This window comes from Aethalodelphis obliquidens, unplaced genomic scaffold (genome assembly GCF_003676395.1).
Source record: "Aethalodelphis obliquidens isolate GAN/ISIS:26980383/991018 unplaced genomic scaffold, ASM367639v1 scaffold28, whole genome shotgun sequence".
In the NCBI taxonomy this organism is placed as follows: Eukaryota; Metazoa; Chordata; class Mammalia; order Artiodactyla; family Delphinidae; genus Aethalodelphis; species Aethalodelphis obliquidens.
The window spans coordinates 15,781,255-15,808,342 of NW_020837972.1; the positions used below are offsets into that span (position 1 = coordinate 15,781,255).

Genomic DNA, 27,088 nt, shown 5'->3' on the forward strand with positions numbered 1-27,088 from the left:
TTAATTTTCAGAAATTAAGGGTCAGTTCTTGGCAAGCTTTTTTATTTTTAAAATTTATTTATTTTTGGCTGTGTTGGGTCTTCATTGCTGCACGCGGGCTTTCTCTAATTGCAGTGAGTGGGGGCTACTCTTCGTTGCGGCGCGCGGGCTTCTCATTGCGGTGGCTTCTCGTTGCGGAGCACAGGCTCTAGGCGCGCGGGCTCAGTAGTGTGGCTCACAGGCTCTAGAGCACAGGATCAGTAGTTGTGGCGCACGGGCTTAGTTGCTCCGTGGCATGTGGGATTTTCCCGGACCAGGGATCGAACCCATGTCCCCTGCATTGGCAGGCGGATTCTCAACCACTGTGCCACCAGGGAAGACCTTAACTTGGCAGGCTTATTGAAAAGAATTATGTTCTCACTTTTTTTAAAAAAGCGTTTGTGCCAGGGTTGCATGTGACTCGACCTCTCCCAGAGGGTGGTGTTTTAGTAAAAAGCAGCTCTTATTTTTATAGAGGGGTGGAGAAAGCAGGGGGTAAAATAGTATCCTCTTTAGGGTTAGGTCAGGGTATATGGCTTAATTGTTGTAAATATTAGGTTAACCTTTAAGACCGAAATTCTAGATCTAATCTTATAAATAGAAGGAAAAATTTTCTCTTAGCCTACAGGGCCAGTACAAGTAGACACACATCAGATAGCTGGACTTTAATTGCTGTTACTTTCTTATTTAAACGTTAAATTATTAGGCATTGTGTAACATTTTCTAATATCTAAAAACTAACAGAAGCCTCAGCTTTAATAGAAGGCCTTAATTCTGTAACACACTAAGGTCCCTGTCTCTACTGTTCATATCTTAAAATAAGTGTGAGCCCCCCAGATGATTTGTCTGTTGCTTCCTCCTGTCTAGAAAGCATTGCTGACAGCATTTAGCATTTGAGGAAGATACTGTTGCAGCTCAGAAAGGAGTGAAGTGACCTTTATCTGTGACTTAACCTTCAACTTTATAAGATACCCAAGGTCCTCAGCCACAGTTAAGTCAAAACATATCATTCCACATTAAATATTTGGTATTTAAACAGAAGAGCTAGAGGAAGACCATTTTTCTTTTAAAAAGGTTGACTTTGAGTTTCTTTGCCTTCACACTATCATTTCCTAATCGTCTTCTACCACCCAGAGTAGTCTGTAGATTACCGTCTCTAATTAATGAAATATTCTGGACAATGGGTTTAAATGTGTATATGTATGTGTGTGCATTTTAATTTGATTAATTATTAAGTAGTTTCAGGTTTACTAAGCTAGAAAGGAATAGTTATTTTGTTTAGAATTCTAAAACATAAAATAGAACATTTATTCCTGCTTTGAGTCCGTATTTGAGTTTTATTAACTGTCCTGGACAGTACTATTTCTTTTATTTATTTATTTTTGGATGCGTTGAGTCTTCGTTGCTGCACGCCGGCTTTCTGTAGTTGCGGTGAGCGGGGGCTGCTCTTTGTTTTGGCTCATGGGCTTCTCATTGCAGTGGCTTCTCTTGTTGCGGAGCACGGGCTCTAGGCGCATGGGCTTTGGTAGTTGCAGCACGTGGGCTCAGTAGTTGTGGCGTGTGGGCTCTAGAGCGCAGGCTCAGTAGTTGTGGCTCACGGGCTTAGTTGCTCTGCGGCATGTGGGATCTTCCCGGGCCAGGGCTTGAACCCGTGTCCCCTGTATTGGCAGGCGGATTCTTAACCACTGTACCACCAGGGAAGCCCTGGACAGTACTATTTCTTGAGCAGGATTTGAGTTTTGCTTATAAGTGTCCCTTTTTATACATTTTGTCATAGGGTTGAACCTTTCTTCCTTCCATCCTTTCAGCTTTATTGCCTCAGCTTTGAGTTAGCTGTTCTGCTTAGAGATCTTGAGTTCTTTTTTTAATGTTTATTTTATTTATTTATTTTTGGCTGCATTGTGTCTTTGTTGCTGTGCACGGGCTTTCCCTAGTTGCGGTGAGTGGGGACTACTCTTCATTGCGGTGGGTGGGCTTCTCATTGCGGTGGCTTCTCTTGTTGCAGAGCACGGGCTCTAGGCACGCAGGCTTCAGTAGTTGTGGCTCACAGGCTCTAGAGCGCAGGCTCAGCAGTTGTGGCGCATGGGCTTTGTTGCTCTGTGGCATGTGGGATCTTCCCGGACCAGGGCTCGAACCCATGTCCCCCGCATCGGCAGGCGGATTCCGAACCACTGCACCACCAGGGAAGCCCAAGATCTTGAGTTCTTGACGTAGACTTGGTATCTGGAGAATTAGAAGATGCAGGTTTCATTGGGACTAATGCGTAGTGGTTATTTTGGGGAAACTTCTTGCAAAGGGAATATATCACTTGTTAAAGCAGGAGGAACATGATAATCTATATAATTTCACCTCTAGAGAACTGAAAGGAGTGTTAATCAAAGCAAATTGTACTTTTCTGAATAAATCAACTTTTGAATACATTTTTCCAGTAATCCTTCTTTTTGTTCCCTTTGGGATAATTGTTTGCAGAAGGATTTCACAGTCCTGAATCACAGGGGAGTGTTTTTAATGCCCAAATAGTTGAGGCTTCAGAATTGTTGATACAAGTATGATCTGTTCCATTTGATAGAAATTGAGTTTATACTCTGATCTCATTTTTCTTTAGTTATAATGCTTCATGTTGTGATGCCCCTAGACAAATAAGGTTGGCTTTGAGACCACTAGACTATAGTATTTGAAGAAGAGCCTTGGCATCTGAAAAGAATCCGGCTGTAGCACTGCAATAGATACTGCCTAACCAGTTCCCTGTCAGATGAGTGCTCGCTGCAGAAAGTGTAAAACCAGATATCCTTATCCCTTGAGTACAGAGGGTCTCCTGCTGCTTTTATTATTCAACTCTTGTGATCCAGCCAGATTCTTACTCAATTTCTTCTCTGGAGTTTCAGTTCACTATCAGGTACCCATCCTAGTAGATAGGAGATGTGTTTCACTGATGGAAAAACAATCCCTGTAGAACCATCTTACTTCATTAGGGAGAGTATGAGGCTCAATGTAAAATGCCTCGAGATCATCAAAGATGCAAGGAATAAAGCTCTATATTACCTTTGGGTACTACTTAGTATTTGAAATTCTGCCAGAGCTATTGGATAAAATCAAATTACCTGTTTTTCTTCACTGATGCTTATATTAAAATTGAAATTTAGTATTTATTTTTTGGGTATCACTTTCTTCTGGAAAATGTCTTGTAACTAATTGCATGTCAATCTGAAGATGAGTGTAGTAAGAAGAGTTTAAGAAGAACGGCAGCCTCATGCTGAATGCTGATAATGGATAATGATGGAGAGACTCAGGCTGATGATCGCTTAGTTCAAAATGTTTTTCAAGGTGAGCCTTTTGCCAGCTACACAGTTAGGTGGCCAAATGCAGTTGGAAGGAGGATTTTTAAGCTTCCACAATTTCAGCTTACTTACCAAATCTTTTTTCCTTGAATTTTCTGGTTAGAATAAAGCTGTTAAGTAAAATTCTGCATTAATAACAAGCTAAGTGATTTTTTTTCAAGTACATCAAAGTTTTGTTTTTATATGATTATAACTAAGGCAAAGACAAAAAAGTATTAATCAGAAAAATGAAAATTGTTACTTTAAGAATTTTCTTCCTATAAAAAAATATATTTAAATGATGGGAGATAACACCAGAATTACTCTTTCTCCTTCTCTCTTTACTTTAGAAAAGCAATCTACAGAAAACTTAGCAAAATATTTTATAAAAATCATAAATATAAATATTTTCTAGTTGGCTATTTCCCACTTCATAAAACTTGACATTTTCAGTTGTAAATGGTACAACTAAAGGAATTTTCTGTGCCCTATAGTCTCTTCTCAGCTTTTTGCTCAGCTATTTCAGATATGTAACCATTATCTTAATCTAATAATGGTTTTAATTGGATTTTAGGTCAAAGGAAACACTTAAGCTAGACGTGCGCTGACAGAATGTTATTAATGGAGACATAAGGTGATTACAGTGAGTTAAATGAAATAGCTTCTATATTGGTGCAAACTCTTTATCTTGGCATTCAAAGCCTTTCCAGTTCAGTCCACCTTTTCAACTTCACCTCTCTTTACCGCTAAAAAAATTATATCATTCTGACAAATTGGATTACTTGGCTGTTACCTAAACTTAATCAGTTATATCTGTGTTTGTAATTTGATGCCTGAAGTAAGATGCAAATCGCAAGTGAGCTGTTTGGCCAGGAATTCTCGTTCCTAAGATAAGATCCCCCTTAAGTCCTTAAACTTTTTACTCTATACTCCCTGAGCATTCAGTCCATTCTGTGGTGTCAGTACTGGACCTTTGTCAAAGAACTGGCCCTGATTGCCTTCCCCAGTGCAGACTCTTAGTTCCTGACTTCATACAGAACATTTCCACAAAAATGCCCTACCGGTGCCTGAAACTCAGCATACCTGAGACAGAAGTCAGTATCTTCTAAAGGCATTTTCACCCCCTCCTAACTGGGGAATCATCTAATCAATATTCATTCCTGAAATCCAGAAACCTATTGATATAAAATGTATTGATGGAGAGCTGTCTTGTCTTTATGTCCTTTGTATTTCCAGTGGTTGTCTATTCTACTTTTCTCATTACCTCTAACCTAAAATCTTGCAGCTGATGCCTGACCTCTTACCTCTCTGAACCCGTTCTGTCCACTGCTGTCAGGATTTTTTCTAAAATATAGATTGGATTATATCACTTGTACCCAGAAACCTTGTGACTTTTTATTGTCTAGAGCAGTGCTCTTCAGTAGAAATATACTGTAAACTATATATGTAATCTTAAATTTTCTAGTAGCCACATTTAAAAAAGTAAAATGAAACAGATGGTGTTAATTTCAATTAACATATTTATTTAACCCAGTATATCTAAAATGTATGTTCAACATGAAACTAAGACATTTTACAATCTCGGGGGTACTACGTTTTTGGAATCCAGAGTGTATTTTACATTTAACAGCACATCTCAATCCATGCTAGCCACATTTCAAACTGAATAGCCACATGTGGGTAGTGGCTGCTGTATTGGACAACACAGGTCTATAGCATAAAGCTTAAAGTTTTTGGACTGCAATTTTGGGCACCCCACAGCTTCAGCCCCTGCCCTGCGTATTTCAACTTCTCCCCACTCACCCAAGCCCCACCCACACCTAATTTGCCATTCTTTTCCTTTAATTACTCTTCCCTGCCTGAGGAAATCTGACTTACCTTCCAGGGCCAGATCTGAATGCCACTTCCTAGTGAAAGCTTGCTCCATTCTCGCAGTGCCCCATAAGCATTAACCACTTGCTCTTGACTCTTCTGTAGCAGCATTTGTGAGAGCCGTTTGTCTAGATCCCATGAGTGAGTAGTCTAGCTGCCCACTAGAAGGTGAGCTTCCCGGAGGCAGGATATGTCTCCCTCAGCTTCTGTTTCCTAGTATTCACTGTAGCCTCCATTTGTTCTTAGGGATATTCTTATCCATTGTTGTTTGATATCTTCAAGATCTGAAGCAATCTCTCCTTTAACAGTTGTTTTCTTTACCTCTGAATGAAATTTCCCTTTATATCTGGATCAGTTCCACGGTTCCACTGTGGATTGAAGCTTTTGCTTATGCAAGAGAGGAAATATTCATTTTCTTATAGAAATAACTGCCTAATATGAATTAAACTAGGTTTCAAATGTAGGTTATTCTGGTTTTAGCCTGGTTCTAATCCCAAATATAACTTCCTGTTATATAACTTGTTCTTTGTAAGTAAATTATGTATGTATACTAAGACTTTTTTCACACAGCTTTATTGAAAAGTTTATATGCTTTTTGAATCTCTTTTTCCCCCTAAAGAGTCTTGGCCAATGGAGTTTTGCCTGTGTTCTTTTTCCCATATAAGAGCAAACAGGTGCCTGAAAGGTTACCTCTATTCTGGGAGAAATCTGATTAATGTTGAAGGGCTGTGCCAGGTCAGACTCTATAACCTGCTGACAGATTATTTAGTGAGTGCCGGGATCAACTCTCAACATTATCTCAGGTTTTAATGGTTTTCTTATGAAGGGCATTTGTAGATGAAACCAGTTTGTATTTAAAGTTAATTGTGGCTCTTAGAGCAGAAACTGGTTAAGAAATTCTTCCCTCAAGCAAACAGTAGTTTGAGAAGAATGAATGATTCATCAGATGGAGTTGCAAGGACTATAATTGCATTCTGTGTTTTTAACACAAATTGTTGCATTTAAATCATGGTAAAATCTTATCCCTGGTGACGTAAGAATTCCTCAAAAGAAGTTCCTATTGAACTACCTTAAATTTTTGTAAGAATTTCTAGATATCCTTACAGCTGCTTGAAAAGCACCAAAAAATGATACTCTTCCTGGGAGGGTAGACCTCAGTCATCCCTGATGCTTCTCTTTCCCCCACCCTCACTGTACCCCATTCAGTGTACCTGTGAGTCTTTTTGTTTCACTGGATCCCAAATCCCTGCACTCTAACTGCACTGCCGCCATTTCACAACTGGGCTACTGAGACAGTCTCCTGATTTATTCCCTTTTCTGCTTTTGCTCTCCACACAGCAGGCAGAAGGATCTTTCTTCTTATCATTATTACTATTTAAATTTTATATAATGGAAAATTTCAAATATACATCAAGGTAGAGGGATGAATGTACCTCTCACTATTCAACTTCAGTTATCCATTCATGGCCAGTCTTGTTTCATCTACTCTTTTGTCACCCCCCCCCCCAATATTTTGAAACAAATCGCAGACATCATATCATCTAACCAACTAATTTGGAATTGCCCTAAAGTGAAATTTTGCCTTGGGACTTCCCTGGCGGTCCAGTGGTTAAGACTGAGCATCCACTGCAGGGGGCATGGGTTCAGTCCCTGGTCTGGGAACTAAGATCCCACATGCCGCATGCGCGCAGCATGGCCAAAAAAAAAGGGAAATTTTGCCCATTGGTTGGTCACAAAAGGTGAGGAAAGTTGCTTCTCCAGTAGTGGTAAGTTATTTGTCAACCTCTTTACTGTCTTCCAATTCTGTTTCTTATTATTTTTTCAGGATGTTTTCCATTTCTGCTTGATAAGTGCCATCACCAGAAAAATAGTTTAATGTGTTAATTTCATGTTAAGCCAGTTTTTCAGGGATACATATAAGCACTTTCCTACTTTTGCACCAAATATGCTCTTTGAAGTGTGTGTGAAAGTTGAATGTACAAAAAATGTAAATATAGGTCAATTATACTTAAAAACAAACTCATAGAAAAAGAAATCAGGTTTGTGGTTACCAGAGGCAGGAATACAGGAAGGGAATTGGATGAAGGCAGTCAAAAGAAACAAACTTCCAGTTATAAGATAAATAAGTACTAGGAATGTAATGTACAACATGATAAATGTAATTAACACTGCTGTGTGTTATATATGAAAGTTGTTGAGAGCAAATCCTAAGAGTTCTCATCACAAGGAAAAAAATATTTTTCTATTTAATTTTGTGTCTACATGAGATGATAGATGTTCACTAAACTTACTGTGGTATCACTTCATGATGTACGTAAGTCAAATCATTATGCTGTACACCTTAAACTTTTACAGTGCTGTAGGTCAATTATATCTTAATAAAACTGGAAGAAAAAATGTAAATGTGTATGTGGGGAGGATGTTTCATGCTCAGATAGCCTTAAAAATTATAAATTCCCTAATTAATATTTTTATCATAAAATCAATACATGCTCATTATAAAAATAAAATTTTAATAATACAGAACAGTATGAAGTAAAAAGCTTAACTCTCCCATTTGTTCACGGATCTTTTATTTTGAAAACAACTATAGTTGTCATTCCAGAAAGCTTCATTTGTGGTCACTTAAAATTTTAATAATGTATATATCTGACATTTTAGTTTGAATTTCAAATAAACAACCTCACAGTTTTTGAATTTAGTAGACTGTTGAATTTAGAAATTGATTTTAATGTTGAACAACTAGCTTGGTGTTGCAAGGGATTGAATAGGAGATGGTATGGTGTTGACTTTGATGTCTAATTTTTCTTGAGCACTGGTTTCCTCTCGATAAAGGAGTCTTAGGCAGACTGTGAACTCATCAGCAGCTCTATGGACCCATGAAAAATCTCTATACCAGTGCTGTTTAATAGAAATATAATGTGAGCCACACATGTCATTTTAAATTTCCTAATATTCACATTAATTAAAAATAAAAAGAAACAGGTCACATTAATTTTAATAATGTATTCTCTTTAGCACATTATATCCAAAATATTAGTTCAACATGTAATTAGTATAAAAATTAATGAGCTATTTTACCCTTTTTTTCATGCTAACAAGTTTTCAAAAATCCAGTGTGTGTTTTATACTTAGAGCACTTCTCAGTTTGCATCAGCCCCATTTCTAGTGCCTACTAGCCACGTGTGGTAGTGGCTGTTATACTGGGCAGTGCGGCCCTGTACAGGATAGAGGTTGTCTCAGAGGGAGGAGGAAAGGGGGTGGGATGTATTCTTAATCTTGTTCTCTCTTTCACAGTTATTGACCAATATTTGAAGTTAAAAGTTTGCTGCTTTTGGTATTCTTAATGATGGACAGCTCTGGCTCAGTTGTATTCTCACTAGCATCAGCACTTTTTTAAAAAAATCCATTTTCATTCCTATAAAATACAACAGAGATTAATAACACAAATACTTCTGTACAAAGATGAAAATCCTGCTGAAATCGAACTCTTGGCTGGGAGGCAATGCCACCCTGTGGTAGCTCACGTGTTTATTCATCAGTATATGAAAGATCAGATTCTAAGTAGAGAATGTGGCTTAGGAGTATTAGTGTTTAATACATTAAACCTGAGCACTTTTTAATCTGAATTTCAGGGTAAATAGATGTACTAGTATGTAGTAAAATTAGTATTAGGAAAACGGGGGTAAGAGTTCCTGAGACGTTGGTAAGAATATCCTTTGAATGTAAATTTCTTTTTTTAGGGGTCGCAGATGGTGTAGGAGGATGGAGAGACTATGGAGTTGATCCGTCTCAGTTCTCAGGGACTTTAATGCGGACATGTGAACGGTTAGTAAAAGAAGGACGGTTCGTCCCAAGTAATCCCATTGGAATCCTCACCACAAGCTACTGTGAGTTGCTGCAAAATAAAGTACCTTTGCTTGGTAAGTAGATATCCTATGCGTTTTCCTCTCTAAAGAAGCCCAGGAGATGGTTAACAAAAAAACCAAGAAAATCACTTACCAGCCCAGCTCTTTTTCTGAGGCTCTTCCTATTAAGCAATTTGATGGAGAAGCTGTGGGCAACACCAGAATACATAATACTGCTTGAAATAGATACAACCACTTTGGAAAACAATTTAGAATTACAGAATAAAGTTCCACTTCTGGGTCTTTACCCTAGACTAGAGAAACTCTTGCACATCTGTGTATCAAAACATAGGTACAAGAATGTTCATAGTAACATTATTTATAATAGCAGAAAACTGGGAACAACCTAAAAGCCCATTTATAGTAGAAAAACGCATTTTGAAAAGGAACGAGTTAAGGTTGCATGCAGTACTCAGGAACATGTTGTTGAGGGAAAAGAGGACATTGCAGAATATCACCTAACAGTCTGATTCCATATATTTCAAATTCAGAAACATAAACAAGTAAAACTGTATTGTTTAGGGATTCTAAAATATGATAAAAGAAGAAAGAAAAGCAAGTGGTTGTATAATTGGGATAGTGATTCTCTCCCAGGGAGGAAAAGAGGGGATAGGTCCAGCATGTAAAACTCAGTTGATTACCTGTGAGGAGTTCAGGTTGCAAATTGGCTCCCCAGCTACTAGCAGTTAACATTTAGTCTGTGTAGATCCCTGTTAATCTTGTATTAGAAAATTTACAAATACCCAGTGTTTGTTTTCTGGTATGCTAATGGAGCATCCTTTGGCTAAGCTTCTACATTTGTTTGTTAAGTGGTTTCTTGGGAACTTACCCAAGCCTTCTAAGCAGGCTCTCAGAAAGGGTGTTATTAAGTTTCTGCTAACTGCCAGCATCTTTCTGGTTACTAGAAGGCCTCCCTCCCAATCACCATGCACATTTAAAATCAGCCCTCAATGTTCAATGTTAACAGAGATCGCCATGTTGTAGAATTTTGCCTTCAATTTAAAACCTTTGCAAGAAGGGGTACTTTTCATCATGCTACCATCTTCTGTCTTCTCTGTGCTGTGATTAACTAGCTTGTTCTCCTTCTAACTGAAGAGAAAGCTTGTCTAGAAGTTTCAATATACTGGTTTGTCTTAATTTGCTGTTTTGGGCATGCAATCTTGAGCTTGCCTGATACCGTGAAACATCCTAGATTCTATTTCATCTCTGTAAACTTGCCGTATGACTTTGGGCAAACCACTTAACCTCTGACCCCTTATTTCATATGTTAACTGGATAAATCTTTTTTATGAAAAGCAATGACTTAAAGCTTCTTGCAATACTCAGAAACATGTTGAGGGAAAAGAGAACATTGCAGGGTGCCATCTAACAAAAGAACCTGTAGACAGGGATACCAGGGGCCTGAGTCTTCTGCCAACACCACCCCACCCTGCACCCCACAGTGCATTTACTAAATTACTGTGACTTGGAATAACCTGTTAAAACCTGTAACACCTATCCTGATTTTGTACTTTGAAAGCTTTGTTTTTTGCTGTATTTCTTCCTTGTTCCTACTTTTTCCCCTATTCACCTTCATGTAACTGGGAGAGCTTAATAAAATAAATTTAAGGACATATAAGAGTTTTTCTTGCACTGAATATTATGACTACCTCTTTCTCCTAAAAAACACGTTGAAATAATCCTTCGTTACCATGTTTGACACATATACACTTCTCTCTTACCTTATCTACACATCTCTAAGCTATTTGTAACTAAAACTCAAGCATGTTTTGGCAAAGACAGGCTGCTGAGTTTTACTGAACCTCAGCTATAATTGCAAGTAATAATTTTATAAGATTAGGTGATCCTTTTTTTAAAAATTCTGCCATTGCTAAAAAGCCTATAACATAATTCCAATATAAAGGGCAAGCTGATAGCTGTAACCACTTATTTCTTGAGAATTTCTAGCTGCTTTTAGATCTGGGTTGGCATCACAGGCTAATTGTTGACATATTATTTCCTCAGAAACCCTTAAGTGGATTTAGGTCTTATGAAGCCAACATATCTTAAGAATTTGAGGGGTTAATCCCAGTAAGGCTATCCCTTTCTTTCTTTGCTGCACAAAAGGCTTAGTGGTAGTTTACAGAATAAGGGCCAGGTGATAAAAATACTTCCATGTTAGCGTGAGGGATTTGCTCAGGGACCTGTCTGGATTGCTCAGTTGTCAGAACATTCAACACTGTTGTTCTTAGCACTCTTTTCTTCTTTGCCAGTTTGTTCCTCTCCAAACACGTAAGAATGGTGAGCTCTTCTCCCAGTATTAGGCTACCAGGGCCTGAGCCGCTGTACGCATCAGTAATTTGAAGAGGCAGAGGAGTTTACACACTATGAGCCCAGATGATTCTGTAAGGCTGAGCTTCCCTTCGTTGGTGCTGCTTTGCATATTAAAGCTCTGTCTGTCACTCACGAGGACCATTTTGATTCTAACGCAGTGGGTTACTGCCACAAGGGTAGCAAAATGATAGCCTGAATTTGTCAGTGAGTAATAATGAGTCAATGTGAGTCCTTCCTGCAGCACAGTTTTCAAGGCTGTGCTACTCATCTGTCATTTTTTTGTTCTCAGTTAAATTAATTCCATCAGCTTTCAGAAGATCTTTTGTGTGGTGATTCTATTAATGATGTAAATGATTGGAGTTTCTGTGCATTGAGTTAGGAAGGAAGGGTAATTGGTGATTTTAGCTCTAATATAAGCTATGGAGTAGGTTCTCTGACAGCATGGCCAGTTAGTTACAATACCCATGTTTTTCTTTTCTTTGACAATTAATGGGTAGGTACTAGATAGCATTAAAGTGTCAAGTTTATACACATGCATATACTGTAGATAACAAGGAAACAGAATTTCTGAACATTACAGTGACACAAATGATTATATTTAAGTGTTTTTAAATTAAGTTACACATTTTCACTAAGGAAAAATTAATAACAAAAATTAAGTTACCTATAATCCACTAAGAAAACTGTTAATTTTTTAGTGATTATACTCCCTGACTTTTTTTCTTTGCCCATAGAATAATAACAACAGGAATTGAATCTACTGTGTGCTCACAATAGCTTCAGTGAGGTAGATTTGTAGGCATTTTTGTTCCTCATTTTGTTAGGAAGAAACTGAGGCCTAGAGAGAATAAGTGGTTTGCCCACGGTCATGTCATGTGGCTAGAAAATCATAGAGCACTGGGATTTAACACAGCTGATTCCACAACCTGTTTATTTTGTTTCTTTTTGCCTTTTTTTTTTTTTTTTTTTTTATGCGGTACACGGGCCTCTCACTGTTGTGGCCTCTCCCGTTGCGGAGCACAGGCTCCGGATGTGCAGGCTCAGCGGCCATGGCTCATGGGCCCATGGCCGCTGAGCTGAGATTCCCATGGCATGTGGGAATCTTCCCGGACCGGGGCACGAATCCGTGTCCCCTGCATCGGCAGGTGGACTCTCAACCACTGCGCCACCAGGGAAGCCCAATTTTATTATTTTAAATTTATTTATTTAATTTATTTATTTTTGGCTGCATCGGGTCTTCGTTGCTGCACACGGGCTTTCTCTAGTTGCGGCGAGCGGGGGCTACTCTTCGTTGTGGTGTGCGGGCTTCTCTTGTTGTGGAGCATGGGCTCTAGGCACGCGGGTTTCAGTAGTTGTGGCAGGCAGGCTCAGTAATTGTGGCTCACAGGCTGTAGAGCGCAGGCTCAGTAGTTGTGGTGCACGGGCTTAGTTACTCCGCGGCATGTGGGATCTTCCCGGACCAGGGCTTTAACCCGTGTCCCCTGCATTGGCAGGCAGATTCTTAACCACCGTGCCACGAGGGAGGTCCCCAGTCCCTTAATTTTAGATGTTGAGGTTGTTACCAGTTCTTTGTGATCTTATGCAGTGTTTTTGTACTTAAGTCTTGTTTGCATCTCTAATTATTTTCTTATGATAAATCCTCACAGTAGAATTGCTAGATCAAAGGATATGCACATATTTCAGGGCAATATTGTCCTTTAGAAAGGTTATTTAGTTCTACTCTCTTACCACTGTGAAATGAGAGTGACCATGGTTCCTACACTAGTGCAGTGATCATTTTTCAGAAATATATTTACAGACCATTTACATTTATTTCTTGGTAAACTGCTCATTTTTCTATTTTGCCATTTTTCTGGCAAAATAGTCACTTGTTTCACTTAAATTATCTTTCATTTTCAGATATATTTCTCTCACACAATTTTAGTGGCTATCAAATAGCTAACACATTATTTTCTTATGATAAATCCTCACAGTGGAATTGCTAGATCAAAGGATATGCACATATTTCAGGGCATAGGTTGAAATTTTAGCACTTGAAAGCACTTTCACTAATTGTACTATCAGCCTCAGTGTGGGGAAGGTCATGTGAGCTGTGTGCTGCAAAGGTACACAGAAGCTTCTGCTTGGAATGTGGTCTCTTCTCTCTGAACAGGTAGTCTCTGTAAAGTGAACAGGTTGATTCCACAAGCTACCTGGGAAAATTGGCCTTGTTACTTCATAGTGAGTCAGTCTTCAGTAAAAGTTCTTCATGACCTCAGCAGATGGAAATTCTGTTTAAAATTGTAGTTATGTGCCTTGTCTTAAATGTTAGTGAATTTCACAGAGAAGGCTTTCTGCCTATGACTAATGAGAAATGTCATGGAAACGTAACATGCTCCTTCTGGCATTTTAAGTATTAAAACTTAATATCTCAACAACATCCTTTTGAGCATTTGAGATAGATTATAGCACTATTGAAATAATGTGGTTAAATACCAGCCGTTTTTATTGTTTCCTATCTCTGCAAGTGGAAGAATCCAAGTCATCACTGGCCCACTTAACTATGCATAGTATAAATCCCGTTTTCTTTCCCCGTCATGTTGATCCTCATCAGGTTACTACGGACATTGATATGGAGCCATAACTAAGAAAGGTCCTGTTTAGGCAAAGGAGATTCAAATTATGGCATGTTGCTCTTTGGGGCGATATGATAAAAATGTGTATGCAGAGACAGCCTAGAAAGAGAAAATAAATGGAGATCATTTTTGTTTCTAGGTAGCAGTACTGCCTGCATCGTGGTGCTGGACAGAACTAGCCACCGCTTGCACACAGCAAACCTGGGCGACTCAGGCTTTCTGGTTGTCAGAGGTGGTGAAGTTGTGCACCGATCAGATGAACAGCAGCATTACTTCAACACTCCGTTCCAGCTCTCAATCGCACCCCCTGAAGCCGAGGGAGTCGTCTTGAGTGACAGGTAATCTCCCCATTCTCACCAACAGGTTCCTTCCCATTCCCCTTAACTACAGTGTTGGAGATAGGCATTTTCCATTCTCATGTGAGAAAAGAAGGCACACTGAGGACCTTTTAGTCTGACATCGAAAGATACTGTGCTTGAACTTGATATTTCAGCCAAGTTGAATTCTGATAAACACCTGATAATTTGACAAGACTATGAAAATACTATTTCAGGCTTACAGAATATCAGTTTTTCATACCAAGACCACATGGTACATACAGTTGTATTTGTTAAATTGTGCTGGAGAAATGAGTCATTGTTTGTCTGTGCCATTGCCTATACAAGATTTTGCATACGTTATTGGGGAAAAATGCAAACAGACATCTGCTTTATTTATCAGAATAACTTCCTGATTCTCAGGGCCTCCTATAATATGCATCAAATAGAACTTGCAGTCCCTGCAAAACTTGTCAGGCAAAGTTAACTTTCAGGAAATGGACTCAGAGGTGGTCTGATGGGCTTTTGATGTGTTCTGTTCTTTTTTTCTTCTGATACCTTCTCTCAGTTCATTTTTAAATTGTCAAGAACTTTCCAGGAAAATCAGGACTTTTTTGAATCAACTTTTACAGTTTATCTTTTCTAAGATCAGAGTACAGAGTAACACTAAAACAGTCTCAGATTTCACTGCCTTTAACAGCCTTACAGGGCTTGACACAAACATTGTTGGCAATTCATAAATGTGGTTAAATGGGTAATGAACCTTTTGTAAAAGTAGAAGCATTCTAGCAAGTGCCTATTGTCTCTACTTAATAGTTCTTATTGGGCCAAATCTTAAGTCCAAACTAAGATAAAATGATGATTACTGCCATCTTTTAAACTGGAATGAGCATACTGTATAATTAAGTACAGTATTACCCATCTGAAGTCTATTGCTGACTCCTAGAGAGAGGGAAGCAGTTTTTTACTTTCAGATTAAGGCAGATTACCATAATTGGAAGACAATTTGATTATAGGCCCTTCTTCAGTTGGCTATAATGCACATCAATATTAGCCCTGTTGGAGTAGGGAGAACTCAGAACCCCAAGGCGTTCGTAGATGTCAAGTTCAGCTAACAGTTTTTGGAGAACAGTGCTTTGATTTTCCTTTACTTGATCCTTGTTGTTTTGGCTTCTGAGTGCTAGAGCGGCCCTGCTGTACCTCACACGCTATCTTTGGGACAGTCTGGTCAGGACAGCACTTGGCCTGGCCTGCCAGTGAAGTGGAGGTTGCTTCCCCTGGAGCCCAGAGGCAGCATGCTAGCATGTGATTTCAGCTCGTGTTTCAGTGCAGTCAAAAGTTTCCAGCAGCACAGTATGTTCAATCAAAATGGGCAAAACTGCAGCTGGCGGAACACCAAGCTCATGGGTGGGAGTGTTGGGAGAAGAGGACGATCTGTCCAATGGCAGCGAGTCTCTCACAGACAGAATAGCAAAGGACACTCCTGGGGAAAGAAAAACCTCAGCATAAAATAGAACTTCCGTGCCAACCTGGTCATTAATCTAAACTTCTAAAATCTGATTAGTTTCCAAAGACTGAGCAAATGTGAAATGTCTTATATTGTTTCTCTTTATTCCACGGAAGAAATCGACCTGGTTTCTACCAGTTTTACAGTCTTTTTAAAATTTTCTTATTTTTTGGTCTTTTTTGTTTCCCAGCTGCATGTTATCTCCTTAGTTATTAGTCCCTCTTATCTATAAAATATTGTTTTAAGCTTAACTTACAGATTTCCTTTAGTAGCTGTTCTTACAAAATGTTTACTGTATAACTGTGTAAGCGAAAGCTAATTTGTTCCTTGCCAAAAGCCCGTCACAGAACTTCTAGATGTGCTGCTGCTTTCCTCAGTCAAGAGAAGACAAACTAGAAATTTCCTCAATGCGCTTTGCGTAAATCCCCAGCAGGCATGGGTGGGCTGTTTGTTTTTATGTTTTCTTTTTGCAAATTTTATAACATGTCACTTACACAAGTTTTTTCTTTGTTTTTTTTTTTGTTTTTAATCAAGCTTAGGGTGCTTTGGTTCTGTCTCCATATTCTGGGTCAGTGTATGAATTTTTTCCTGGCTCTTGTTCCCTAATTACAAGTGAAGGTAGATTATCAGATATCTCACCTTTTCCTCACCTTGGAGGCTTGGAAGCAGTGGAGCTGGCCTTTGGAAATGGCTGAGAACCAGCCTCTGAGGGGACCATTAACTCTTTGAATATATTTTCTCTTCTTCCCACCTGTGGTTCCCCCCACCCCCCATTCTTATATCTGTTTTCTTATATCTTTTTAAAAGTTTTACACAAAAACATGTAGTGAAAAATCAAGCTTCTGTCCCTACCCCATCCACACATTCTGTCCTCAGAGGCAGCCACTGCCAGATTTATTCTCTGCATATAGAAGCGCCTCTCTCCCTCTCTCTCTCTCTCTCTCTCTCTCTCTCTCTCTCTCTCTCTCTCTCCCCTTCCCTCCCTCCCACTCTCTCTCTCTCTCTCTCTCCCTCTCCCTCTCTCTCTCTCCCTCCCTCCCTCCCTCTCTCTCTCTCTCTCTCACACACACACACACACACACACACACACACACACACACACACACGCACACACACACACACACACACACACACACACACACACACACACACACACACACACACACACACACACACACACACACACACACACACAAAGTACCTTCTTCTCTTCATTAACAATATAGTAATGAGTTTTTCCCCAGTTTGGAGGGTCAGTTACTTTGTTTCTTCCACTCATTAGATATTACTTGAAGACCTACTGTGTGCCAGGCACACTAATAAATAAGTAACCTATACATGATGAGCACTTTGTAAACCCTGGGAGACACACAGTCCTTACTCTACCAGAGTAAGTATGACTTAGTAATACTAATTTGGTATTACTAGTAATATACTAGTAATTACTAGTATTATAGTAAGAAATACCATTGCAGGTATTTCATATGAATTAATTCTTATAGGATTTGCATGCTCTCCTCCATAGTGCTCAGTTATTCCACTATAACACAGCCTCCTGAGAGCCAAATTCAAGCCTGCAGGGAAACTGATGAGTGGAAAGTGAATAAGAGAGGATGGAATTTGGCTCTAAAGAATTAGGAAACAAAGACTCATTTCCACCAGGATTTTAGAGGCATTTTAGTGTCTGACTCAGAAAAGAACCCTTCCGCCTTTTAAACCACATGAGACTAATCATCAAACTCAGTTTTACTTGATAGTTTTAGTTAAGCTTTTGAAATATTTGTATCAGAGTTTTCAGTTAATTTTTTTCAAGGTTAGAAATTTCAGAATGGTGGTTTTTATTATTGACTGCTACTATATATTAGTTTTCCTTAAAGCCTCATTACATTGTAGCATCATTCCCATTGCAAACTTTTAACAGTTATCTCTAAAAGGCTCTGTTAACTTTGTCCCTACACTGTCCTTGTCACAGCCCGGATGCCGCTGATAGCACATCTTTTGATGTCCAGTTAGGAGACATTATCCTGACAGCGACAGATGGACTCTTTGACAACATGCCTGATTATATGATCCTTCAGGAGCTAAAAAAGTTAAAGGTAATTAATTCAAAGGTTGGCCTTTGGAAACAGTGACCCTCTCTGGGCGGCTGATTTTTATTAATTCAATTGCATTATCTCTTTTTGTAGTTTTGGAAAGGACTATTTTGTGAATTTAGGAAAATAAAAATGGTTCTAATCTTTGAAACAGTTGTAGATAGAAATATTCACAGTTGGAGAACTTGAAGGGAAAAGAGGCTTCTCATCCAAGCCTTTATTTAGTAGGGTGGTAAAGGTAGGAAAAGTCCAGATGGGCGAGTTCTTGTTTGTGTTTTTAATGGTATTTTAATGGTATTTAATGGTGTTAGTTGCTGGTTGTCTTTTTCACTTTTTATTGTCCTAGCAAACTCAGCAGGTGTTCAGGCTGGGAAAGATAGGAAATCATCATACCAGAGCCAGCCAAGGCAGCAGCCAAGGGCAGCAGGCAGCTAGGGGCCTTGATGTGATCTGAGCTGTCATCAGTAAAGAAACTGTTCAGATTTGGCCCATACAGAGAGTGGAAGGAAGTGAAAACCAGTCTGCATATTCTCCTGGCTTTGTAAAGTACTGACTCTGGGGAAAATTAGTCTTTTCTTATGTTTTTACCACTAACCAGTATGACTTTGAGTAAGTTTCTAAACTTTTTAAGCAGTATTTTCCTCACCTGTAAAATGGTGGAGTGGTACAAAAGGCCTGTTTTGTTGGGTTTTGGTAAGGATAAACCAAGACCATGCATTAGAAACCCTTAGCACTACGCCTTGTCTGTGGGGCCTAGTAAAGGTCAGGCGCTTACACGTGCTGGCACTGTGCTCTGTGTGGTAACAGAATGACAAGCAGAAATGACACATTCCCTGCCCTTATGGAGCTTACATTCTAGTGGAGGAAGACAGATAATACAGAGAAAGAAAGAATAGCTATAATGGTGGTGGTAAATAAGAAGAAGAAAAATAAAGCAAGGTGAAGGAATACAGAATAGAGAGGGATTTTCAGTAGGGCAACTGGCAGCCCTTACTTGGAGAGCACACTGTGCTTGGCCAGGGGGGCATTCCCAAGCAAGGAAGCTTTTGAGGTCATCCCGAAGTGCTATCAAAATCTGCCCTTTCAACCCCATCCCATTTTAGCAAGAATGCCTTAAGAATTTCAAGTGGGAAAAAAAAAACAAATATGAAAATTCAAGGGACTTCCCTGGTGGTCCAGTGGTTAAGACTCCATGCTTCCACCGCACGGGGTGTGGGTTTGATCCCTGGTCAGGGAACCAAGATCCCACATGCCGCATGGCGCGGCCAAAAAAAAAAGAAAGAAAATTCAAACTTCAGGACCCAAGTCCATGCAAAGGACTTTCTAATTGACATCTTATGCAGGCAGCACTGGTGATCTCATTCATTTTAGTTGAGGTATAATGTTTCATTGTCTTCTCTAACTGGAATAAAACTTAAGTGGTGGAAACTATGATTAGATAAATGTTACTGTCTTAAAAAGCGATGCTTGCAAGTGATGTTTACTGTGTGCAGAAATCATGTGAGGCATTATGGTAAAAATAACTCCCTCATGTTTTCATATTAGAATTCAAATTATGAGAGTATACAACAGACGGCAAGAAGCATTGCTGAGCAAGCTCATGAGCTGGCCTATGACCCAAATTATATGTCACCTTTTGCACAGTTTGCATGTGACAATGGATTGAATGTGAGAGGTAAGCATTCCTTAGGAAGGTCATAGGGACTAACTGGGGACATAGAGGATGGGAGCATTCTGGGCTGTGGGTGAGGCAAACTACAGCACTGGGGTGAGACTGCTGAGGTGCCCTCTCCCAGCTGTGAGCCCGTGGGAGCAAGGTCAGCAGGCTGTAACACTGAAGGACAGAGCAAGTGCATGTCATCATGTGTTCCCCACAGAGGTGCCCTTCAGAACTGAATTTAATTGGCTGCAGAGGCAGGTGGAACCTGAAGCCCTTTATTGCTGCCACTGCACTGCTTGGACCTGAGCCCCAAAAGCCTCCGAGCTCTGCCTGGACATTCCTAACAGTTTAAACATTCTAGCCTTCATGAGTCTGACATTTCACTTCTCCCTTCCTCTGGCTTTGTGGGACTCATTGACAGTATTTGCCTGCCAAATTGCCATGGCAGGTTTTGAAGATGGAAGTAATGTTAGACTGTCCTTGCCTAAAGAGTCTTCCTATCTACTGAGCGATATGTAACTTTGGGAGCAGGCCAAGTAGCTCAGTCTTGGAGCTCAGATGACATGTTGGTACTAGCATATCAGAACTAGCAGAGTTGGTCAGTTTCTTGCTGGTAGAATCTTATGATATGTAAAGCATTTCTTAGCTGTCCAGGAAATATTCAAATAGAAAAAAGCACATGCCATAGCTGATTGCCAGATTAGAATACAAGACTATTACTAGTTTCAAAACATTGGATATGTTTGTTCAAATTAGGATTGTGGGTATAACATGTAACTTTCTTGTCAGGCAGAATTAATCTTAGCCACATTTTGTCTTTATTATGATTGCTATAAACAGAGGATGTGGTGGTGGCCATTTTAACAGAGCTGTTGTAAAGGAGCAGGGAAGGTTTTTTTTTAAAAGCTTCAATTAAATTACATGTAATTTCTTGGTGCGTTTTAACTATTTATCAAATGGTTTTTTTCCTTTTTTCTGCCAGAGTATATTGACAAACCAAACCTGCCTGAAATACCAGTATTTGTTTCCTAGTACTTATTTATTTAGGCTTACATTTTTTATTGACTTTTCCTTTTAAAATATATAAATACGTTTTCATTTTCATTTTAGGTGGAAAGCCAGATGACATCACTGTCCTTCTCTCAATAGTGGCTGAGTATACAGACTGACTCACCTAGGTGTCAACTCCTGCCTCTCCTTTCATCATCCCAAATTCTCCCCTACCGTGTGTGCTGATCCTGCTGGCAGGACCATGTTTCTTTGCTACTGATCTCAGTGGCCAGTGATGTAAGCCTTTTGCCTGTCTTTTTGAGACCCCATTGAGATCTTTGTTGAGAACCACTACTGTCATTCACTAGCTCATATCTGCCAGCAACATTTGAAGAGAATCAAGATTTGAAGATTGGCCTTCACTTCACATTGTCCTTTCCATGATGGGATGGAGGTTTTCAAAGCCAAAATGTCTATTACTTTTCAAAAACAGTTGAAGTATTGAAAATGAGTAATATTGGTAAAGTGAATTCAAAATTAAAATGTGTTAAAGGGATTTTAAAAGTCTAACACAAATTGTATGTTATGGTACATCTACTAGAAACATACGTTATATATTATCAAAAGATATGTTACACGTGTACTATACAGTCTGTGTTATGATTGGGTGTGGCTTTATGTTTTCATTATAAACTCCTATTTTTCAGGGGCTTATAATCTTGCTCTAAAACATTGTTCTGGATTACAAAATCTTGATCCGGGGAGCTTTTTTTTGGTTACAAGTTGGAAGAAAAATTCAGTTTAGTTCTATGTATGCAAATGTTTCATGGTTTTTAAAAGATGATTAATTGTGCTCCTGTGATGAAAGTTTCAGCAGTTTATTGGTTACTGCATATCACAGGCTGGTGGCCTGATCTGCAGGGGGGTTTGGGGAGACTCCTTACCAAAAATTTTTAATGGAAATATTATTCAAGGTTATAAATTCCTCAAAGCCTACAAATTTAATGTTACAGCTGAAATTCCTCCCAGCTGTCTGATATGATGCCCCTGTGTGGGAGCTTTAGGCCCATAGGCCTGATGGGTTGAGAATGGAACAGCTCTAACTTTGAATTTTGTTGGCCTTTGATGGTCACGCTATACCCCTTTTCTCACTCTCAGACCTGTTGTTAGTAGCCTTGCTTTCTATAGAGCATGTACCAAATTCAGGGAGTCCATGTGGAAAGAACACTGTGGGCAGTGACACAAGAGTCCACGAGGAAAACTCCTAGTGATGATATGACATTTGCATTTGCCCTACACAGAAATTTAGGGGTTTCTGAATCAAGCTTAATGTTTACAGTTTCCGAATAGCCATCTTGCAGTGTATAGTTTCCTTATAAAATTACCCCACATTCAGTTTTTCCATTATCTGCAAATTCAAACTTATTTTTAAGGTTTGTGTACAAGTCGACTGCTGTAAAGATATATATTTTTGGGTCAGTTTTTTTCCTTCATTAACTTCGTGGTAGAAAAATATATATACTTAGAAATCCTTAAATTAAAGCCATGTTTTATATATGTCAGGTAACATTGGTGTATAGATGAGAATGCAATTAAACCTAATGAGAATCTACTTGAGAATATAGAAAGTCTCTTTCTCTAAAGGAGATACTTACTCCCTGGTTTATTGCATTAAAACTTATGTTTGAGGTTACCTCAACTTGTTTTAAAAGATTTTGTTTTGTGAATTTGTACTGTATATTTGAGTAACTGTCAAGCTTTTGTTTTATTTAAAAATGTTTAACATGTACCATGTACATGTCATTACTATATTTCAATGCATCATGCTTGTAACAGGCATTTCATTTATAATAAGAATGAGTTATTCATTTGTAAGCCGTTCAGTAATTTATCTACTATTCCTAAATTGGCATAATGTTAGATATCTATTTTGAATCACCTTTAATTACATGTCAGAATGCCTTAACTACCCTAACTTGACAAAACAGAATTCTTTGGTAGAGGAGATGGGGGGTGGGGTGGGGGGTGGAGAGAGACTCTGTTTAAATAATGAGAATCCATCGTGCTGTGATAAAACACAGAAGCGTGAGTGGCAAGTGGCGGGGTATTTATTTTGCACAAACTATTTGCAGTCTCTGTGTATTTAAAAAGTAAAGAAAGTTGCATCCAGAAGGGTTTTGTTGGAAGGAATACATTTACACTTGGGCTGACAACTTCAGTTCTTTTGTTGGGTTTTTAATTATTTCTGGTCAGAGGTATGGAGCCTTATGATCTGGATATATTTTGTATTAATTTTCCAATGCATACATTTAATTCCAGGTAAGAGCAGTGCTGGTCACGTCACTGGCTTTCTCTGCACTCATCTAAACCCATCAAACACAGTCTTCATAAAGGTAGATTGATGGTGGTGTTTTACACAACTCATTTAATCAACTTAGTCTTTTTTGAGAAATGAGCGTTAGAAATTGACAATGTGTTTGTTCCAGGGATGTTGAAAATAGTGGGACAAGAATTGAGTTTCACAGGGGAACTGACTTTGGACCTGGCCTGTAGATTTGGGACACAAAATATTTTCTCTTTTTTTCCCCTGCCCTTTTTGTGTTATGCACTTAATTTTATGACTGTGGGGGTCTGTTGGAGTGCTGCTTAACAAGTAACTTTCCTTCCACTGTCAGTGGTCAGAGGCTGTGTAGTACCCATACTGGAATTTTCCATGTCACAGGACCCAAGTCTTTGTGGGGTGTGCCTGAGATATACCACTTGGTGGGTCTAATTCTGAACTTGATGTGTTAATTGTATTTTAAATCAAGCAGTATAAACACACATATTGATACATTTGCCTCACGTAGTGGACTTTTATAACAAAAGAGAATTTGGATTTCTAATTTACAAATGGCAAATTATTTATCCCTCTCTGGATGCACCAAAGACCAGTAAAGTTTATAGCTTTTCCATCTATATTTATAAAGCAATACTGTATTATAAAAATCAATATTTTTATCACATGCTTGAAATTTTTATTTTGTTCTGTTTTAAAGTGTGCACTCTAAACATATCAGAACCTTATTTCTTCCTGTGAACTTAAGCTGCCTGCGCACAAAAAAGAATTCACCGAATGGATACACAGTAGAGTCCATAGGCTCCTAAAAACTGAAAGAAGAAATGAGGTGGGGAAAACAAGTTACTTGTCCTGAATTACTGTACTGGCTTGACATGGTTGATGGGTACTAAATCACAAAAGAATCCATTCCAGGTGTGCATGTCTGGGAATTGGGCTGTAACTAGATTAGAAACTAGATTTCGAGCTTTGCATGATGGGCGAGTGTCTTATCACATCGGTTGCATTCGTTCTGGATAGAATAGTAGCCTTCAGTACCGCCTTCAGTACCACCAACATACCACATCATGTAACAAGGCAGTAATTGTGGGAATTCACTGAGTCAGTTTTGAGCATTTTGGAGATTGTAAACAAGATAGGCTAGAACTGTAAATGTTTGTACTTCTGATTAAGTTCATGGTTCCTTGTCACCTTATACCAGCTATCTTTGGTAGAAGCTACAGCATCCAATTTTCCTGGAAACTATCACATTTTTGCATTTAACAAATTTTACAACATCAAAAAACCAAAATCTGCTTATAAAACAAAATGTGAAACAGAAAACATTTGGATTCTATTGTTTAAAAAAATTAAATTCTTTGCAAAATTGAAGTTCAACTAAAAATCGACAGTGTCCATGTCAAAATTTTAACTGTAAGCAGGTAGTTTGTGGCAAAGATGGCTAAATAATGAAGCAAGTCTGAATTTGTGTATACTAATGAGCTGCTTTTTTCTGTTGAGACTATCATTATTTGTCTTACCCAAGAGGCAGTGACCTGAATTGGATGTCTGAAGTATAACTTATGCAGGAATAGTTCTGTAAATACATTTAAATAAACTGTAAAGATATTTAATAAATATAGTATTTATACTAATCTGTGTACTCCTTTTAATTTGAGTAGTAACAAAATAAGACACTGGCCCTTGACATTGATTTTGTTGGTCCCTATCAGGTCCTCATTTCCAAGCCTCTTAGTCTAGCAGTGACTCCATACTTTGTAGCTATCATTTCTGCCTTTTACTAGTTTATTCACTAAGGCTCTTTTTCACCAGCTCATTTACTACATCAGTTTAGCTTCCTCAAAAATTCGTCAAACTGGATTAATAATTGAATGTAACATATAGATGGTTTCCCAGCTGAGAAGCCTTTTGCATCTTCTAAATGGTATGTGAAGTCAAACAAAAATCTGGTGTCATTTAAATTTAGCATTCTGTATCCAAATTCTAAAATCCAAACTATATACAATTTGACAGTGTAACTGTCTTTTACAGACCAGTGCTGCATCTAGGTGATTACTGATGATGATGATGCCTTCACAGCCGAAACTGCCCTGGCCCATTTCAATGAGCGAACCAGAAACTTCATCCTCAGCAAGGAGACCTACAGTTACTCTCGGGTATAAATGTTCTCCGTGTAGTCATCTGCATTTATTAGGAATATGTGAAATTCAGTGTTAGTCATCAGTGTAAGCAAAAGATACATAAATCTTTAGCCTACAATGTGAAATTATGTGGGCATTGCCAGTTTCCAAAAAAAGCTTGATGAAAGCCCAGTTTCATTCACTGAGGAACATTTTGGGATGAACTTGAGTTTTTATTAGGTTATTGTGGGTAGCTATGGCTCATTACCAAGCTACAAGAGCCAAACTCATTCTGGTTTTAGTTTGAACTCTGTTCACAGTTCTAAAGTTTACTAATCCACTCAGCCACCTTTGTCTTATTAATTCCTCACAAAATCTAAAGCACAATTGCTTGCCAATTAACATTTCCTTGTGATTTGATGGTTTCACAGGCTTAACAATTAAGGTGTTACAAAAGTCTAGTTTGTCAGGTTATAATTGACTCTAAACAGGTTTGGGAGAGGGAGAGGCACACATCATAAGATGTTATATAACAATATTTCTGTGCCAGATTTTTTATTCTGTGCAGGTAAGAAGCTAATTCTTAAAGAGGCAAAGAACAGAGACATTCATCTTCCATCTCATTCCCCTCCAAACCCAGGCTTTCTTGGCAGTGGAGGCTGCTGTTCTATATCAGATAATACAGAAATAATTTTTTGGCATCACTTCTTTTCTGCATCACACTGCAAAATTTTAAAGTCATATATTTTTACTTAAAATCTTAACAAAATATAGCAAGCAATAGACCAAAAATGTTATGGTATTACATGCATAACTTTTTACTATGTCTGAAAGCACCAAAACTCAAATGTTTGCAATCAAACACAGAAGATACCTGAACTCTACAAGCCATATTGATGCACTCAAAATGGCTGCTAAAGAAAGTTTAAATACCTTTATAAAACTGGTAAAGAAAATGCTAAAAACTCTAGTGTGAATGTGCGCTGAATTGAAGAATTCTTTTTTATTTTTTTAAATTTTATTTATTTGGCTGTGTTGGGTTTTCATTGCTCCACGCATGCTTTCTCTAGTTGCGGTGAGCAGGTTGTGGTGCACGGGCTTCTCATTGCGGTGGCTTCTCTTGTTGCGGAGCATGGCACGCAGGCTTCAGTAGTTGTGACTCATGGGCTCTAGAGTGCAGGCTCAGTAGTTGCGGCACACGGGCTTAGTTGCTCCACAGCATGTGGGATCTTCCCAGACCAGGGCTTGAACCCATGTCCCCTGCATTGACAGGCGGACTCTCAACCACTGCACCACCAGGGAAGTCCCTGAATTGAAGAATTCTAATGAGCTTTTTCCCTGCACAGAAAACTCTTCTCCCTCCCAAGAAGCATAATGGATTTAAAGCAAATTACATTTACTTGACAAGCAGCTATTTCTAGATATGGTTGTTGTATAAGAAGATGTTTAGAAAACTAGCAGCCCATTATCCATTTCAAGGAAGTCCAAGACAATATCTTCATAGGCTTAAGTGTGAAAATGTGTTTGAGGTGCAAGTGAGCCAGTAAATGGGTAGGGGGCCAGCTCAGCCATCATTGTTAGAATGTGGAAAAACTGCCATTATTCACGTCCTCTTCACTGTCACTTGCTGTTGCCAGACTGTGGAAAGGGTGGTTGAAGTGTTCTTGTTGGTCAGAAGAAACTGCTCCAAAGAACATGCGAGAAAACTGGAGGGGAAAAAAGTAACTGTACTGTTTATTCAAAGCAAGTTAGCGCTCATCAAATACCCCTTTTCAGAAGCTCAGCCAAGGTGGTCTCCCTAACTTTAATAGTGATGGTTCATGAAATACCCAAAACCTTCTTGAGTGGCCCAAAACATCCTAAAATAAAACCCTTCCCTGGACTCCAAATGCACACAGTGTGGAATCAGTGGTCTGCTTCTGACTACCCTGCCCGAGCCATTGAAACTAACACCAGGGACTTCCCTGGTGGTCCAGTGGCTAGGACTCCACGCTCCCAGTGTAGGAGGCCCAGGTTCAAT

The 27,088-nt window shown here is 38.9% G+C and overlaps 2 protein-coding genes across 5 annotated transcripts in view; one reads left to right on the forward strand and one right to left on the reverse strand.

Moving 5' to 3' along the window:
- Window positions 1-24,582, forward strand: part of PPTC7 (protein phosphatase targeting COQ7) — a 39,389-nt gene extending 14,807 nt beyond the window's left edge. Inside the window, exons 2-6 of one of the 2 annotated variants that reach the window (XM_027124792.1) lie at window positions 8,951-9,130; window positions 14,183-14,381; window positions 17,840-17,963; window positions 19,506-19,635; window positions 20,731-24,582. In XM_027124792.1, the coding sequence (XP_026980593.1) occupies window positions 8,951-9,130; window positions 14,183-14,381; window positions 17,840-17,963; window positions 19,506-19,635; window positions 20,731-20,789 (692 nt within the window). In that variant the 3' untranslated portion in view covers window positions 20,790-24,582. The remainder of the gene's footprint in view (window positions 1-8,950; window positions 9,131-14,182; window positions 14,382-17,839; window positions 17,964-19,505; window positions 19,636-20,730) is intronic. The other variant, XM_027124793.1, reaches the window with a different exon arrangement.
- Window positions 24,583-26,281: 1,699 nt separating this feature from the next.
- The window catches only part of RAD9B (RAD9 checkpoint clamp component B), a 31,280-nt gene continuing 30,473 nt past the window's right edge, over window positions 26,282-27,088 (reverse strand). For all 3 annotated transcript variants that reach the window (XM_027124789.1, XM_027124790.1, XM_027124791.1), the window contains one exon: window positions 26,282-26,774. In XM_027124789.1, coding sequence (XP_026980590.1) covers window positions 26,646-26,774 — 129 coding nt within the window. In that variant the 3' untranslated portion in view covers window positions 26,282-26,645. The remainder of the gene's footprint in view (window positions 26,775-27,088) is intronic.